The sequence below is a fragment of the Falco peregrinus genome, chromosome 9, assembly GCF_023634155.1.
Source record: "Falco peregrinus isolate bFalPer1 chromosome 9, bFalPer1.pri, whole genome shotgun sequence".
NCBI classification, from domain to species: Eukaryota; Metazoa; Chordata; class Aves; order Falconiformes; family Falconidae; genus Falco; species Falco peregrinus.
This window is the reverse complement of record NC_073729.1, coordinates 28,404,428-28,422,504: the sequence shown is the minus strand read 5'-3', so window position 1 is coordinate 28,422,504 and position 18,077 is coordinate 28,404,428. Positions and strand designations below refer to the sequence as shown.

Sequence of the window (18,077 nt, the reverse complement as noted above, 5' to 3'; positions counted from 1 at the left end):
CGCCCCGCCCCGCCCCGCCCCGCCCCGCTCCGCTCTGCCCCACCCCGCCCCGCCGGCCCAGGGCGCAGGCGCCGCCCCCTCCCCCCCCCCGGCCGCCGCGCCTGCGCAAAGGGACGCGGCCTGCCTGCCGGTCGCGCCGCGTTAGCTGCTGGGCCGCGTTGCTGGAGGCTGCGGGCCGGGCCCGCCACACGGGTGAGTGAGGGTCGGCGTCCGCCGCCTCGTGTCCCCAGAGGGCCCTCGTGGAGCGCTCTCGGCGCCGCCCCAACGGGCCTCCCCACCGGCCGCTGCCCGGGTCTGCCGGTGGGGAAGCGGGGCCCCCGCGCAGCGGTACGTCCCCGCCCTCGCCTGCCGGGCGGCTGCGGTGCCGGACCGGGGGGCCGGTGCCGGGGCGTGTGCCCGAGGGGAGCCCCGCTGGGGCGGGCTGGGCTGGGCCGGGCCGGCGCGGGGTCCCCCGGGGCGCTGGGGCAGGGCTGGGGGGCACGGCGGGGTTAGCCTTCGCCAGGGGACGGCTGGAGAGAGGGACCCCTGACAGCGGGGGCAGGGTGGCCGACCGTGAGGTGTCAGGGATCCAGCAGCAACGAGAAGCGTGGCGTTATTTATTTTCTTAAATTTCGTATATTTTTATATCCCTGGGCGCCTCTAGGCAGGGTGAGGGGTGTGCTGGCGTAGGGCTGCGGTGGGGCGCCCTGGGGATGCCGGAGGGCCTTACGGGCCTTGCGAAGGCTTTTCCTTGTTTGCAGGGCAAGGATGAGTCTGTTTGGATCAACATCAGGCTTTGGGACAGGAGGGACTGGCATGTTTGGCAGTACAACTGCAGATAACCACAATCCAATGAAGGTATGTGTGTTATACCCCTGTGGGGACACTGTTCTGTGCTTTCATGTGTCACAGTAGTCCCTACTGACTCGCCCTATAGAAGCAATAGCATCTCGGTGCACAGTTTTCACATGTGTTTTCAATTTTTTTTTCTTTTGTTCTTTATAGGATATTGAAGTAACATCTCCACCTGATGACAGCATATCTTGTTTAGCATTTAGTCCGCCAACGTTGCCGGGTAATTTCCTCATTGCAGGATCATGGGCAAATGATGTAAGTACTTTCAATCAAACCTATGGATGAATAAAGTGGTACTGTTAATGACTCAACTGCAAAATGTGATCCTAAACACTTGTGCCAGGGCACCTGAAAATCTTCCTCATTGTAGAATGCAAAATTTGTGTCTGGTGCCAAGACACTAACTTTTGACATTGCTGAACTGCTTCAGCTGAGAAATTCATTTGTGATCTCCTGAGAAGTTATTCCCCTGTGTGTTTCAAGCTTCAGCTCAGTATATATAGTCAGTGTTTTCCCTGTTGGTTTTTTGAGTTTGAATTTTCTTTTTCCTACTTGTTTGGGTTTTAGCTTCATTTTCTTATACAGTTAGGCTAACATAGTTATGTTTTGTCCGGTATAAGAACCATTAACACGATGGTAAATCATCCAGTTTGACAGTGAAATCTCAGAAAGGTTAAGATTCTAACCTTATTGAAGCTTGTTTGGATTGAAGGGTGAGATTCCAACTGGCACAAACAGGGAGGGAAGACAAACACAGGTGCTTTTTTTTAACTGTTCTGCTTGGTCTGTTGGCTGGAAGCCTGCAGCAGGTAGCTCCTTCCTAGCTGATGGTTAAGGGTTCTCCAGGAGAGCACTGGGAGGTGTTATGTACTCTTGAGGTGGAATTGAAGTTGTGGGGTTGCATTGGGGCTGTACAGATAAAAGGAACATAATCAGAGAAAATAAGGTTTCACTAGTTCTGAAAAAAGCTTGGCGTTTATAATCATACTTTTCACTGGATAAACTAAGTCTGGGATCTTCAAGAAGTCTTTTTAAATTCTTGGTGTTAATATGTCTGTATGCGCTCCTCCTGTTACAGGTTCGCTGCTGGGAAGTTCAGGATAATGGACAGACAATTCCAAAGGCTCAGCAGATGCATACAGGGCCTGTTCTAGATGGCTGCTGGAGTGATGTATGTTCCAATTTAAAAATAAACAATTTTTACCAAAACTCTAAATAAACTGGCATGTGGTTTCCAGACAGACATGAATGCCACGGGTAGATGCAGCCCATGATTATTGTATAGACTTAAATGTGTGCTTAGTATGTCCTAATAGAATAGACTAATGTGGGTGTAAGAAGAGTAAAAGCAAGTTTAAAGTAAGAATGTCTCTTAAAGCTAGGCAATAGCTAGCAGTTTTCTCTTTTACAACAGTCATAAATGAATTTCTATTTTTATGTTTCTTCTTTGTCTTGCAATCTCTGTATATATTACATTAAATTTATGCTATTACTAGAAGAGAATAAGACTTGACAGTTTTCTAATACATAATATATGATAGAGCTGTTTAATCTCTTGGCCTTACTCGTCATTTTTAGGATGGGAGTAAAGTATTTACTGCTTCCTGCGATAAAACTGCAAAAATGTGGGATCTCAACAGTAATCAAGCTATTCAGATCGCACAAGTAAGTAAGCAAGCCCCAAGCCATTAGGTGGTGGGGTTTTTTTCTTTTCTGTTTTTATTAAAAGCTATCCTTATTAGCAAATCAAGCTAATGTTTAGTGCTTCTAAAGTAGATACTGCTGTATGGAGAAGAGGTTGTAGCGCACTTTTTATATTTTTGAGGTAATGAAGTTCACATGAATAGGGAGACCTGCAATCAGTGATTTGAATAACCTGTGCAGCTGTTTCCTCTCTTTTACTTGAGAGTTTTTTTGCCATTGCTGCAGTGATCTCACTAAGTCACCCTGCTGCATTATAGGGGAAAAAAAGTTTAATTTGCTTTCAGAAATGCCAGCTTTCTGCTGCAGCAGTAACAGGGATTGTGATTTACCTTCTCAATTTAGTAGTTAATGTCTGTTCATAGAATGTGTAGTTATGGTGGCTAAAAGGAGTAACCAGTTGTATAATTTAAAAAGTTAGTCCTTTTAATGATTACTTCTGGTATCTTATTTGAGGTGATAAAATTCAGATTCTCAGCCTTGATTTTAAAATTTTGTTGGTGCAGTTAACATAGGCCTTACTTCTGTAGCTGTTGTCAGAAGCTGGGTTTTTTTATTAGTTTAATACAGTACGTAATTTATTACAAAGTGTTGATTTTTAGCATGATAGATAATATCCTTTATAAATGAATAGAAAGTCCTGATGTTTGTAATTTTTATTTCTGCTGTGACAATCTTCCATATGTAGGGTGACTTGGTTGTAGCTCTTCATTTGTTGTGGTTTAACCCCAGCCAGAAACTAAATACCAGGCAGCAGCTTGCTCATTTCCTCCTCCACTCCAGTGGGATGGGGAGGAGAATTGGAAAGGAATATAAAACTCAAGGGTTGTGATAAGAACAATTTAATAATAGGAGGAAAAAACCAAACCAATAATAATAATAACTATAATTAATAAGAGGGAGAAGGGGAGAGGAAGGAAATCCAAAGGGAAGGGAGAAAAGAAAATAGGCAATGCACAGTACAGTTGCTCACCACCTGCTGACTGATGCCCAGCCAGTCCCTGAGCAGCTGTCAACCATGACATCCCATGGTATGGAATACCCCTTTGGCTAGTTGGGGTCAGCTGTCCTGGCTGTGTCACCTCCCAGTTTCTTGTGCCCCTCCAGCCTTCTTGCTGACAAGGCCTGAGAAACTGAAAAGCCTTTCCAGTTAAACTTAATGTAAACACTGCTTAGCAACAGCTAAAAACATCAGTGTGTTATCAGCATTGTTCTCACACCAAATCCAAAACACAGCACTGCACCAGCTACTACGAAGAAAATTAACTCTGTCCTAGGTGAAAGCAGGATGTCGTGTTGGAACCTTTGGTTTTTTAATGTGGGTGATTTTACAGCACGCAACAACACAGAAAGGTCGTGACCAACTGTTATCCTAACTGCTGTAACTGAAATAACGAATCACTCTTATTGGATGGATGAAAAGTATAAATACATACCAAAAGTATGAGGAGCGTAAAGAAGGAATGTGGACTGTTAGTAAATGTATGTGTGTTTGTCTTTTTTTTTAATTCAGCATGATGCTCCTGTGAAGACTATCCATTGGATTAAAGCACCAAATTATAGTTGTGTGATGACAGGAAGCTGGGATAAAACTTTGAAGGTATGAGTTTTACCTGAACAAATGGACACAAAGCATGCTAGTAATTGGTGTATGAAAATATTTGTGAAGTGAAAATACTTTATTGACACTAATACAAACCAGATTACTGAAATAGCCTCACTTCACAGAGAGTTGTGGTATTCTGACTACAGACAAGAAAGAAACAACTTAGTAAAAACAATGCAGTTGGTACCAAAGCAATTTAAATGATGTATCGTCAACTCCAAGCATTAGTTCATTTTTCTGTTTCCACCAGTTCTGGGATACCCGTTCACCAACACCTATGATGACGTTGCAGCTCCCTGAAAGATGTTACTGTGCAGATGTGGTAAGTCATGATTTACAGTACACTAGTGTCAGCTAGATGACTGGGAGTGTGAATGAACTGGGAGTCCCTTAAGCTTCAGTAGGTTAATACTAAATACTGACTGTTAGTATTTGATCTCTGTGATTTTAGCAGTAAAACATACACCGATCTTCTCGATCAGGCTCTGGAAGATGGGTATTTCCATCAGAGAAAACACGCTTAGTATCCTTTTAATGTCACAAAACCAAATCAGCACTAGGGCTGACCTACCCTTATTTCTGGATGAGTTTTTATACTACTGTTGTGATTGACATTGGAAGAGTCACCTAATAATTAGAAGATTTTTGGTATGTTTAGTTTCTGAATGGTAGGGAAAAACAGATTGTTTGAAGATATGTCTAGAAGTGAGCTCTTTTCCCCTTCCCCTTTTCTCTTTTCTCTTCTTCCCCTTTGCCTCCTTCCCCTCCCACCAGAAAACAGTCTAATTTCTTTAACTTCTTCAGGCATTTCTGTAAAATAATAAATAGAATTCTGCATCATGCAATTAACACAAGTGTGTCTCTTCCAAACTATTTTACAACCTTATCCAGGTTCATCCTATGGCTGCTGTGGCCACTGCAGAAAGGGGTTTGATAGTTTATCAGTTAGAGAACCAACCTTCTGAATTTAGAAGAATAGAATCTCCTCTTAAACACCAGGTAAATTGTAATACGCTTGTAATAAATATTTATACAGATTGTTGAAATTCTGGCCTTGCCATTGTTTTTTGTGAAAGCAAGCTGTGTTTCAAAACCAGGTTATCTTAGTGTGGCACATGTCCTGGATAGCCATTGACCTGTTACTGATTTTCGCAAGGTTTTAGAAATGTAAATACTGCGGCCCAAATTCTTAACAGAATGTGACCTATCTCTTGACCTTGTTTGTGGTTTTGCTTTACTTGCATTGATATATGTGATGTTTTGTGTCCCCATGGAAAACAGATACCATTCAGATAATCTGGCCTTCAAGACTCTTGTCTAAAGTCCTATCTTTTTCAAATTTAGCATCGCTGTGTTGCTATTTTTAAAGACAAAGTGAACAAACCTACTGGATTTGCCCTTGGAAGTATTGAAGGAAGAGTAGCTATTCATTATATCAACCCCCCAAATCCGTAAGTATCATTTAATAAAACATCCTTTCTTTATTGCTCGGTTTACAATGAGGAAAGTAAAAAGACCTTTTTCATTATTATTATTATTATTTCCCCCCCCAGTGCAAAAGATAATTTCACTTTTAAATGTCATCGCTCCAATGGAACAAACACATCAGCACCTCAGGATATCTATGCTGTAAGTATTCAGCATACACCACTGTATCATGCAGGGCAGTATACACTCTTGATGTAAAATTGGCTATGAATTGTTCGTTCTCCTTGATGCTTTATCTTGCCTAAAGTTACCTTAGACATGTGTTTCAAGACTAGTCATACTTTAAGAGGAAAGACAAATTGTTTTACTTTCCTCAACAAGCACCAGATCAGCCATTCATTAAATCATCTTGGTGGAGATGACACTTGTTAATTTTGCTGATATTGAAACAATACTTAATATATTTGTGTAGTGGGGTTATGCATTGAATTTTTAGGTGCTACAAAAAAGATGATGCTTTCCTTGCTGCTTCTGTGGTTTTTGTTCAGTTGGTTTTCTTCCTCCGAGAGCATATCTGAAAATATTTAAAAAAAATAAGAACTCTTACTTGGAAAAAAAAAAATCTCTCCTGTGTGTTTACTCTCTAAGGATTCAGCACATCTGTTAGTGTTCCGATCATCTGTTCATATGTGTGGTGTTTTACACTGTTTTTTATGGTTCTGCAGGTGAATGGTATCGCTTTTCATCCTGTCCATGGTACTCTTGCAACAGTAGGATCTGATGGTAGATTCAGCTTTTGGGATAAAGATGCACGGACGAAGCTAAAAACATCAGAACAACTTGACCAGCCAATATCTGCTTGTTGTTTCAACCATAATGGCAATATATTTGCATATGCTTCCAGTTATGATTGGTCAAAGGTAAGAAAGGGTTAGATTCATATTCATACTTGCAATCAACAGCTAAGACTCCTTTTCCTATGAGGATTTCACTGTTCTTTATAAATAATAGCTGAACCTTTCTGATCTCACAAAATTTACAATGATCATTTTAGGCATCTGGTGAAATTTAACACTGAAGCAAGCGCATTCTTTGGTTTTTAGCTTCAGTTGGATAAGATTGCTAAACAATGCTATTATACAAATGTGGATGAGTAAAATGTCAATGACTTGATTTGGGAATTATTTTAGTTGCTGACCCACATTCTGCTGTGGGGAGTGTCATGGGGCAATGGGGCACCCTAACAGGTTCTCACACATCTCTTTGAAATGCACATCTCTGCTTCTTGTGCAGACTCTTAACTTAAAAGAGCACTGTGACTGTGGATATAAACACTTTAAACCAGTGCTTGAATTCCCTGGACTAAATTTCCAGTGCCACTCAGTGTAGCTTGCTGGTGGCGCTTATTTATGTATTTCTCTTCCAGCCTTGACTCAACAATAAATCATAGATGCAAGAGAATCACAGCAACCCATAATAGGTGGAAAATTAATTCTACTTAATAGTTTAAGTAGGGGAGTAGCAAAGTTTAAATGTAACAGATTTTAATGGAATGGCAACTTCCATGAAAAGTATTGCTTTCCTCTTAACTAGTGCTTTTAAATTTGAGGATAATCATCCTTGTGTTTTTGACTGAAATGAATGCAGAAATCACACAGATCAACTTGACTGCATGCCACAAATAGAGCAAAATTTTCATTTACTGCGTTGTATCTGGTCTTCTGAACGTTGCCTGAAGTATGGTAACTTTGTTAGGAGCTAGGGCAGATGAATTCTGCTGTTCTAAATGCTTGGGTAGACTGCAATGGTAGATACGTACTGAGGTATCTTTCAGATCTGTAAACCAATACTAAGTAGTAAAACCAGTAGGTACTAAGTACTACCGTTCTAGAACCATTTCTGTCAAGTAGAGATAGTAATTTTTAAGTTGTGTGTTGAACTTTAATAGCTTTATTACTGTTTATTCTCCTCGATTTGAAAACTGTGTATTGAGTTGGTAATGTGTATGCAAATAATGTCAACATGCAAAATAGTATATTTGCACCTGCAGCTGGGAAACAGATATTTTTGCAGTTGCCTGTGGAACTTTTGCACTTTGAAAAAATGTGACCCTATTTCATTTAAAAGATAGAAAATACTATGTGAAACTGGGTGGCCATTAAAGTTTTAGTTTCTTCCCTGCAAAAAATCATATTGAGCTCTTATGCTGCATGTGTGAAGTAGAGCTGAGGGGTATGTAGTTATTTTTTTTATGAAAAGTCTTTTTTAGACTTTAAAAGTGGATAAATGTCCCTTAAATTTTACTTTATATGCACAGTTCTTGTAAATACTTGTTATAGTAAGCTGTTTCTATTCCACCAATGTTGTCCGATATCTGGTCTTAAAAACCTTAAGATTAAATCTTAATAAACCAAACTAAAGAAATTTTCATATTCTAATATTCTAAAGTAATGCTGCTATTTATTATTTGAAGAGAGTAAATACAGATGATTTTTCTTTTTAGGGTCATGAATTTTATAATCCACAAAAGAAAAACTACATTTTTCTGCGAAATGCGGCAGAGGAGTTAAAGCCTAGGAATAAGAAGTAGTGAGTATGAGCGTGACTTGCGTTACTCTACTGGTTTTCTGCCATTCTTGCCTCTAGTCCACTGCTCTTCTGCCATTTGTGCCCTGTTGCACCACGGTTCAGTCAGCTTTGGATCGCTAACATTTAGCAGGAACTGTGAAAATTACATTTAATGTATTCTGATTTGCTGGAGAAGTTGTTCAAATTAGATACTCCGATGTGTATGAGAAAGAGGCAAGTATTCATGGCTTAACCACTTCTCTTCCACAGCAATAATGTAATTGCAGCAAAATCTAAATCTGGGTTAGCTATTCCTGCTTAGAAGTGCAACCATTTGTATCTACGAATTTATTTTATTAGTACTACATTAAAATATGTTAACTGTAATAGTTCTGGAAAAGTTGTATAAATATTGTATTTTTTTGTAAGTACTTGAAGAATTACAAGTAATTCTTCTCAAAGGAGGCTTGTTGTTACCTATTGTTCAGGGGTTCTTCTGTTGCTTTCTGTTTTTTAAAATGGAAGCATTGCCTGCTGTATGCCAGGAAGATACGCTTTGCAAATTGTTTCCCTCATTTTTTGGACAAATTAGGTCGGTATGTAAGTGGCCAACAGCAGTGACAGAAACTCGAGACAGAAGATGGGCACAGTGCAGATGTTACTTCATTTTTTTTCTTATGCTCCAGCAACAGACATGACTCTTGAGCCAATTGTACTCATGCTTATTCTAGTTCCAAGGAGAAATTGCCAGCTGTGCCAAGTGGTGTGGAGCTCAGTAACATGAGCAAACCATTAAAGGTTTTGCTTTCTTCATGACCAAACCAACGTGTGCAAAGCACTTGTGGCCTAAACTGCTTTAAACCTGATACCCTTTTAGAGTTAAAAGTCGGTTCTTTTACATCTCTCCTTAACAATTTTGTGTCCTTTAACGGGGGATTCTGGACTGAAGAAAAGTACTCATTTTTGTATTAAGTAGAAAATAGTGCTGGTGAGTTTCATCCTGATCAAAAATGCTGTGAAACAAAACAAGTGGGTCTTTCTGACTTGAATCTACCACTGTTTACTTTTAACTAGCCAGTTGTATACATGCCAAAGTTTTCTTTTTAGAAGTGAATGCTTACTATTCCTGTTTAACTATTGTTTGTTTGATAATAATAATAATGGGGAGGGGCGCATGTATAGACATACCTGTCATATTGTACAAATTCTCTGTAAAACTGTATGTTGCAACACTTATGGTTATGGATTCATGCTGCATTTCAAATAAAATTTTTACTAAATGCTTTTTTTATATTCAAAAGTTCTGTTATAATAACATGGGCAAGGTGGTGTGATTCACTTCTAAAAGCAGCTTCTTGTCTTTCACTGTAATTTAGACACATTTTCTGCAAATAAAATACTTTTCACCCAGCTGCTTGAGCTGGAAATCTAATACATTTTCCAGTTGCTATTTCATTATAAATTATTCCTGTGGTTTTGTGTCAAAGAATTAAGAGGACTACTGTGAAAGGCCTTTTGTTGAATCAATTTCCTTGCTATGAACACCTGAAAATTTTGTCTTCAGTATAAATGAATCATACAGTCTTCAAACTCTCTATAGCCTACTGGTCCTTTAACTTAAGACTCTCTTCTCTTTATGGTGTTCCATCATTTTTTGCTGCATGCATATTTCATGTCTGGTATGGTTGTATAGCTGAGGAAGGTCTGTTACTGTTGGCATTGTTTTGGGATGCTCTTTTCTGGGGTTTATTTCTCAAGATACTTGGGTTTTTTTCCTTACTTCCATGTTTTACATGGTTTTAGATTGCACGTTTGTGGACTATGTGTTTTCTTTAAGATAGGAAAGAATTTCCAGCAGCTACATCAATAGCTGGTCATTCGCCTAAACACTGCTTTTGGTTTTGGTTTTTTTTTTTTTTGAAGGTTGTTATTGCTATGTAGTAATCTTTGGTAGTTAGTGCATTTTTCTAGGCTTCTTGGTCAAATGAATACCAACAGGCAATTGCAGGCTCAGGATTACAATTTTATTATTTTTTTGGTCACCAGTGATCACATCCATTTAATCTCCTCTGTGCAGAACTCCCACTGGTGTATCATCTGTTTCTTGTTTAAAAAAAAATACTTTTTTTTTTTGTTTAAATACTTAAGGTGAATGAGTGATGAGAAAACGGATTCACTCTAGTTCAGCAGGTGTGTTTCCACTGGATCTAATGGAGTTGCACCTACTTAAGCAGATACAGAGTTTTTGTTCCAAAACACATTTTCATTATGAGAAGCCAGCACTGTCTTTAAGTCTCCCTGCTTTGGTAATACAGTTCTGTAATAATATGCTGAGTACTTGTTCTCCTATTCGAATCTATTTCTTTTTGTCTGTTGGTGAGGTTTCAGAATCATGTAGTCATCACGCTAATTGTTCAGACTAGTCTTAGAAGGGCATATTTTCCTTTACGTTGCTGTGCATATTAGGTATATTCAATGGGGAGGACAGAGAACTTCGATTTTATTTTTTTTTTTATCCCCCCCGCCCCGTTACCCAAGTTAAGAGAATGCTTTGGTAATTTACTCCTCCTTGGAATTATTGTGAGGTTCTGGTGTAAAGTACACACAGCTGTATCCCTTCAAGCATCAAACATGTAGTAAGAGCTTATTCACACACAAATAAGTGTTAGCGCATGTTCTGGAAATGTATCAACTTGCTATTCTGTGGCAGTTACCTGTCCAAAAAATTGTGAATGAAGAATGTAAGAGTCTAATGTGCACCCAGAGATAATTGTAGGAATGTTAGATTTATAGAATAACTTCTTTCATCAATTTTTTTGTAGGAATGTTAGATTTATAGAATAACTTCATCAATTTTTTTGAAAACTTGCTGTCAATGTTTGTGTGTTATTGCAGAAAAATTATCTTTGGTAATAAGTAGCAACTCAGTTAAGCCTTCCGCCAAATGGATACATTTATAATAAACATTTTCAGATAAGCTATCTTAACCTTCCCCGTGCTAGCCTCATGTGTTGGTGGTCTTGAATGTTGGTTTAATGAAGTGTATTTCAGAAAATTAAGCAACTGACAGAAAGTTTGTGTGCTAAAGCCTTTCACAAATGAAAGCAAGCCGTGTTTGCACAATGGCAAGCAGGCAGAGTATCCCAGTTTACCATCTGTCAGATGAAATGCAATAGCTGAATGGGTGAGTACTCCAGCCTGGCTCCTAGGCTAGGAAAACGGGTTAGTTTGAGTCATTCTCCACAGAAGTATGGATTTGGGATAGAGGTGGGGTTAGGTGGGAAACTTCAATAAAACTATTGCTTAGGCCTTCATTCATTAGGCATTCAGTTTAGATGTGATTAAATGCTGTTTACACATTGTCTGCAAAGGCAACTGCCCCCTATAAGGGTTTGTGTCAAACTGCTCTCAGAAGGTTTGCGCTGTCTGGCCTTTGAAACACTGGCAGCCACTTCTCGCTTGCTTTTCTGCTGTTGCTGTTTGCAGAGATGAACCAGGGCAAAAGGAAATGTTAAGGCTGATGCTGTTATGTTTTTACGTACCCAGACTGGCTAGCTACATGTCATTTGCAGCCTGGGGTGAGACTAACTGCTTTCAAAAGTTTTTGATGGAGGTTGACTCTGTAAAACATTTTCCCTAGGCTGTTCAGCTCGCCTGCCGGGGGCGAGTCATCCTCTAGCGCTGCCACACAAAATAACGAATGGAACCAAGTCAGAATAAACCCCATTCCCTAATGGAATGTTCAACGCTGGCGGGTGCAGCATGCGCAGAAGGCTTTGGAAGTGCATTTCAAGCTGTTATGTAGATCTCCTGCCGTGCCAGGAGATGGCAGGCATTGATGGCTCCTTAAGCGCTGCTGTAGCACAGCGCAGTCCCTGGCCGTATGGAGCTGTCCCAAATTCCGCAGAGAATGGAGGAAGATAACATGCAAAGTGGAAATACTTTTTAATTTGAGTTTTACAGGCGTGTAAATGATGCCTATCCATAAATACAAACCTTTTTATAACAAACGGAGAGATGCTCTTTTAGCTGCTCAGAGACACCTCTGCCCGGCTGCCTGAGTTTTGGGGACCCAGGTAGCCTTAAAGGTGTCGGTAGCATGTTGGGGGACCAGACATTTAAGGAGTTTAGAATGCGGTGAGGGTGGAGCTGAGTGCGTTAGCATATGAGCTGGACTGTTGGTTACTAGTGTTCTAATTAACTTCCTGTTTTGAGAAAAATCTTAATAATTTAGCTGGGTTTCTCCTATCATAGGAGACTGTAGGTTTAAAACTGGTGAGCAGCTCTAGGGTTTTTTTTCCTAAACTCGATTTCTTGAAGGCAGAAAGAAAAAAAGCCAATAAAAATACTTCACTAAGAACCAGACAGGTAAGCTCAGTGATAAGCTCTTAAATTGAAGGGCTATTTTTTTTTAATTTTTTTTTTTAAATTTTATTTTTTATTTTCAAAAATTTTGAAATGTCATCTCTTTTTCTATTTTCATTTTTAAAGCTGAGAAATGCACAAGATAATGAGAGGAAGAAATATTCTTGAATTACAAGATTTGAATATTTTTTTAAATTGCTTATTTAGCCTATGTAGCTATTTTTTCCCTGGGCCATGTGTGCCCAGTAGCCCTGTTCCTGACCTTAGCATAACTAACGCCATTTTATAAGGCAAGTAACCATTCTTTATGACCGAGTGTGTCATGTATCTGTTCCCTTTCCTTATCAGGCCCTGAAGGTCCTGTGAACCAAGCAGACAAACCAAATGGATTTCTTCTTCCCCTGCTGGCTGGCCTCAAGGCTCCTGGCCACCTTCCTTGCTAGCCTTGAAGGTCGCAGATGCCTGGCCAGCCTGGTGTTGGTGACCCCATCGCTGAGCAGGGAAGCGCAGCAGCACACAGCGCTGTCTGTAAAATCAGGCAGTTGCAAGTCCTACCTGGGCACCTTGGACCCAAACTGCTGCTGCTGGACAGTGAGACCCTGTGGCCATGGATGCTTCCACCATCATCTGCTTCCTCCAAGGCTGAGTAACTTGTATTCTTTTATATGAACTTTGAATCTAGATTGTTATATTCGTACAGCAAACCACATATTAAGATCTGACCCAATCTGCAGATGGCCCAGGTGATAAGAAACTACAAGGTAAGTTGTATTATAAATTCTGTATTATGCTACTTATAGGCTGTACTATATTGACTCTACTTGTAGAAATCCTGTGCCATTCCAACAATGAATTCTGTGCTACACTAATCGTAGTATCCCATTAAGAAAATAAAGCTTTAACTGTAACTATGATGTAGTGCCATCATCATTCCAGCAAGGCTGCCTAAAAAAACCTGTCTGTCCCCTTTGTGACAGGAGTAATTTGAAAGAACACCCCCCCCACCCCCCCCACCCCCAGTAATATTTGTATTGACAGAGCGTTGTCTGAACACCTCAGGCTGTGAGCTGGAGCTGCTAGAACTGTGTATTTCATCCTACAGCTCACATTCAAACAGCTGAAAGCCATCTGTTCTTATCTCCAGTTAAGCTTAGATTTATGTAAGGGCAGTACGGAGACCATCCTACTGCTCTGAGCAATAGGACAACCATTTTAAATGTGGAAGTTGCTACCACTCTTCCCTTGCCAGGTCAGAATAAACGAAGCACGGCGGCTGGCTGGCTGTGATGGCTTCAGCAGGCAGATGCTTGTGCTCTCATTGTGCGGTATGATCTGCGTACACATGGAGTAGCCCGTGCTCCCAAGAACCTGCAGCAGGAAAGGAGCTCCTGAGAATACAGCTGCTGGAGTGGCACTCTGGGGTACCACAGCTACAAGTGTTATGAATCCGAAGGTGCCCTGGGCAGGTGCCGCTGGACGCAGCAGCAGGGGCTGGAGTCAGGCTGGCAGACAGCTACTGCAGTTTGGTCAGCCTCGTTCCCCAAATGCAAAGCAAGCCTTGTACCTGCTGCTGAAACAGGGCCAGGGCTACACTGGGGAAAAGGAATTTGTGCTGTTTAAGACTTGCTTGTAAGGTAACATGAGACAGAGGCAGTATCACAAGGGGGGGCGTGTGCCTCGGCAGCACTTGTGCATTGACAGAGCAATTCCCAATGTTTGTGTTGCATCAGTTCTGCAAATACTTATTACAGTGCATAAGACACAATACCCGTCAACGTTAGCTTTGTAAAGAGAGACCGTTTTCTTCTGTTGACTAATTATCCACCGAATATATTCAGTTTGAAGAGACACTTCAATAATTTAGCAGGCATGTGCCAGGTAATATAGGAGCTTTTGTCTTACGAGTGGCATAGATCTTCAATCATGTGTAACTCAATCTCTGGCTTTATGTATTCAAGGAAGTGTTTCGTATAGCTCCTGTATCAAGTGCCACTGAAAAGCAGGCCTAGATAAAAGATTAAGGTAATGCTCTTAACTGTGAATAGGGCAAGTTTACCCCTTAATGTCCAGTATATCTTTTGCAGGCAATACAGCTTTATACATATGAAATGTATATGCTGAGATCTGATGATGAGTTTGTTGTAATAACAGAAAAATGCTGGAAACTGCACGTTAAATACCCAGGTCGGTTAAGTCTCCTTATGTTATGGTGTATGAACCAATGCTTTGTAGTTTGAAACTGAATGCTTTCTGTCATTAACGTTTCTTAAATGCAGATCGTTAGTGCTGCACAATTTTGGTTTGCTGGACCAGATGAGGACAATGGTAATGTTCAGTTCCTGGGAACACTATAAGGCAAAACTCAAGCAATGGGTTTTCTTCAAACCCTCCCAAGGTACCTAATCACAATTGTGCCATCTCCCAGAAAGTTGTGAGTTCAAATGTCCTTTTCCTGAGCCACTGTCAACTCTGTAAAGTGCAGAGATAATGCAGTAGCTCAAACTACTCTCAAATGACTAAAACCGGAGTTAAAATACAATCTTTTTTTTCTTTGGAAGGACAGCTGTCTGCCATGCTCCAGCTGTCCACCATGCTCCTGCTGTAACAGAGTGGGATTTATAAGAGCTCAAAAGGACGGATATCACTTACTGACAGGTAATTGCTTTCTGCAGGTATCTGACTCTTTTCCTTGGAGATTTTTTTCTACATAAAGTTCATTCATAGTCTGAAGCAGCAGGGTTGCAGACAGTAATTGGTTATTTATGCATTAATGTTTAATTTATGGAACAGTACCTATACATTTGTAAAGAACCACTTTCACATCTGTTGAATGTTGTCAGACCAAACATTAGTATGTAGCATTTCAGAAACACATTCACTGGACTGAAACAAGTTTTCACAAAAACACAAAAATATGGAAGGTGTGTATTAAAAGAGAATAGCTCAGCAAAACCTTTTCATTGAACACTTCTCCTATTGAGCTTTTCTTCAACCGTTGGCAATTCAAGCCATTCTGTAACGCTGCCCTATGTCTTTCACAATAGCTTAGGTCATCCAGTCCATCATCTGAGCACCTTTCTTTGGCAGTCCTGCCAGCAGCAGTGGGGAAATGAAAAAGAAGGTGATTGAACTTTCCTAACTATTCTGAACATGGCTTGGCCCAAGGAAAGGTTCCCCAGTAGTAACTTGCCTATCACGGAGTCATCTGAGAACCTACTTGCTACCACCTGGCTCTGACTAGGCCTCCTTATCTCCATGAACAGTGCTGCCAAAGCTGCCCTTTGGTAAGGAAACTTCAGAAAAGCTGGGTTTTCTTCTTGTTGGCTGATGAAAATGTTCTTTGAGGCTGGTCTCCTTTAGCACCCCCAGGCTGGCAAAAGGAAAAGCATACTCCAGGAAAGAGGATGGATTTCCTGATTTAGTACCAATCTATAGGCTTCATCCATAAGCTTGACTTGACTTTAAAAATACAGATCAACTGACCTATCGACCTTCTTGTCTTTCTGAGAATGTATGTAATGCCTACCCTCTTTATTGTCTTATGCTCTTCTCTATGTGCTTGCCCACTAACTGAGAGCACGATGTAGTGGCTGGGCTGTGATTTAGGAGGAAATGGCCTGCCTTCGTTTCAGTTGTCACATTCAGCTGATGTCATTGTCCTCCTGTGATGGTGAGGACATCATATTGCTGGCAATTGCCTGTTGAACTGTTGATGGCTTTTCCTCATCAGCGATGGCTGCGATGCTCCAGCCGGCTGCTGTGGGTGTTGTACTATAAGGGGCTGGATGGCATCACCCGAGTGAGATTTGACCCTTGCGGCCTGCGACTGTGCTGCCCTGTGGCAGTGTGGTGACGGGGATTTTTGTAAAAGGCACATTTCAGGCCTTTTGGGAAGTAGAAACCAGAATCATTCTGCCCAGACTGCTGTCCAGGTAACTGTGTTTTTCATTTTAAATACCTTTGCAGGCTCCATGGATATAGCTTTTGTTTCCAGTGCTGATATGTTGTTTTGATGTCTTGACAGCTCAATTGTGTTCATATCCTGTTCAGAGCCCCTGCAACGGATCTTTGCTGCCTTGTGTTTGAATAGAGTAGACATGGCAACTAGAAGGCTCTAAGAGTTTCTAACTAAACCTGTAAAGAAGTTTAATTACATACCATGCCTATCTTTTTTTTTTTTGTGTGTGTGTGTGTGTGTATGGTATTCTCACTTGGCCAGGTTCATTGTGGGTGTTAAATACCTTCTAAAAGTATGAGAAAGTGGAAGGGTGATATCAGAGTAGATGTAGATGGATTATTTATCTTATTGGATGTGACAAGGCAGAAGAGTCTGTATTAGTAAAGTGTGAAATACAGCAACCTGGAGAAGAGAACAGCACTAGATTAAGGAGGCGATCCAGATGGGTGACACCTGGCTGTGCTCACTGTGGGAAGTTGGATAGAAAGGGCCCACCTGAGGTCTGATCCAGTGCTGTTGATGTGTTCCAGCTCTGAATTCACTTTTCTTCAGCTGTTAAGAATGTCTGTTATGCCCATACAACTGTGTTGTCTGTCCTAGAGCTGAGACATCTTGTTCAACATTCTGTGTCCTGACTACTCCCTGGTTGGAGTGGGTGGGCAGTTCCTGCTTGGTTTGTGCTACCAGCGTTAGGTGTAATCCCATGAAAAGGTCCTGGGTGTGGAAAAGGGATGTGGCCCTGGCAGCTTTGGCAGAGATTGTTAGGAACTTTCTGGAATTTTCTTTTCCCTTTTTTTTTGATCAGAAAATACCACTTAGTTTTAATGTAATGGCTCAACAAATATTTGAAAAAAAAAATTATTAATACTGTTTCAAAATACCTGAAAATTTCTGCTTCCTTCCCTTAAAGAATACAAAATGATTCATTCCTCATTTTAAAATGCAGTTTATGTTTTTTCAAAACACTAACAAAAGTAGGAAGTTACAAATAATATTTTCCCAAAGTACAACATAAAATTGAAATAGTGAAAACATTTGTTGAACTATTTTGAGATGCAAGATTTGCATTTGACTCAAATGGAATGTGTTTTCTAAATGAACTTTTTCAGGGAGGAAAACCCTTTTGTCTGATAATTAAATCCCAGCCTGAGAGAGGTGGGACAATACTTCCATTAGAGCAAGACAGAATTTCTGTGCAGAAATTGAGGAGAGGAACAGTATCTGTATTGGAGGTTGTGTTCAGGAGACGATGACTAGTGGGTTTGTGTCTTTGTCTTTCCCTCCCTTCTCCCCATGCTCTGCTCAGCCTTTCAGATTTGGGATACCTGACCCTGTCCCTGAAGAGGTTCTTCCTCCATGGCATTGCCAAGGTAAATTTGAGGAAATGGGCAGTATTTTGTCCTATGTATTCAATGTTTTTCTGACATCGCCTAGTGCTGTCAGTAGCAGGAAAACGTTTGCTGGATCCCTCTTTCTCTTACAGCTTCTGTTCACCATTATTTACTACCGATGGAGGAGCTGTGGATATCTGGATAGAAACTTCTGGTCCAGAAACCAACATGAGTCGTTTGCTTTGTCCTGTTCCTTTCCTGCCTTCTCCTACAAAGGAAAGAAGAA

General features: G+C 40.7%; 1 protein-coding gene and 1 long non-coding RNA gene across 4 annotated transcripts; both read left to right on the top strand.

The window, feature by feature from the left end:
- Positions 1-88: 88 nt before the first annotated feature.
- RAE1 (ribonucleic acid export 1) lies at positions 89-9,422 on the top strand. The gene is made up of 12 exons (XM_055814426.1): positions 89-192; positions 741-837; positions 985-1,089; positions 1,913-2,005; positions 2,413-2,499; positions 4,049-4,135; positions 4,392-4,463; positions 5,033-5,140; positions 5,486-5,592; positions 5,695-5,770; positions 6,295-6,489; positions 8,073-9,422. Exons 2-12 carry the CDS (start codon positions 748-750, stop codon positions 8,157-8,159), a joined length of 1,107 nt encoding a protein of 368 aa, XP_055670401.1. The 5' UTR covers positions 89-192; positions 741-747; the 3' UTR covers positions 8,160-9,422.
- Positions 9,423-12,682: 3,260 nt separating this feature from the next.
- Positions 12,683-17,706, top strand: LOC114011733 (uncharacterized). Of its 3 annotated transcripts, XR_003553795.2 has the most exons (4): positions 12,683-14,686; positions 14,779-14,897; positions 15,066-15,157; positions 15,547-17,706. It is a non-coding gene; the product is annotated as an uncharacterized LOC114011733 (long non-coding RNA). The 3 variants fall into 3 exon arrangements; XR_008748780.1 differs by having other exon boundaries at positions 12,683-14,897; XR_008748781.1 differs by having other exon boundaries at positions 12,683-14,897; positions 15,061-15,157.
- Positions 17,707-18,077: the final 371 nt, after the last annotated feature.

Bases quoted from the DNA above. Each gene is read 5' to 3' on its own strand.
- RAE1 (XM_055814426.1), top strand. From the start codon at position 748: ATGAGTCTGTTTGGATCAACATCAGGCTTTGGGACAGGAGGGACTGGC. The intron at 4,464-5,032 runs GTAAGTCATGAT...AACCTTATCCAG, and splicing joins GATGTTACTGTGCAGATGTG to GTTCATCCTATGGCTGCTGT. The intron at 6,490-8,072 runs GTAAGAAAGGGT...TTTTCTTTTTAG, and splicing joins CCAGTTATGATTGGTCAAAG to GGTCATGAATTTTATAATCC.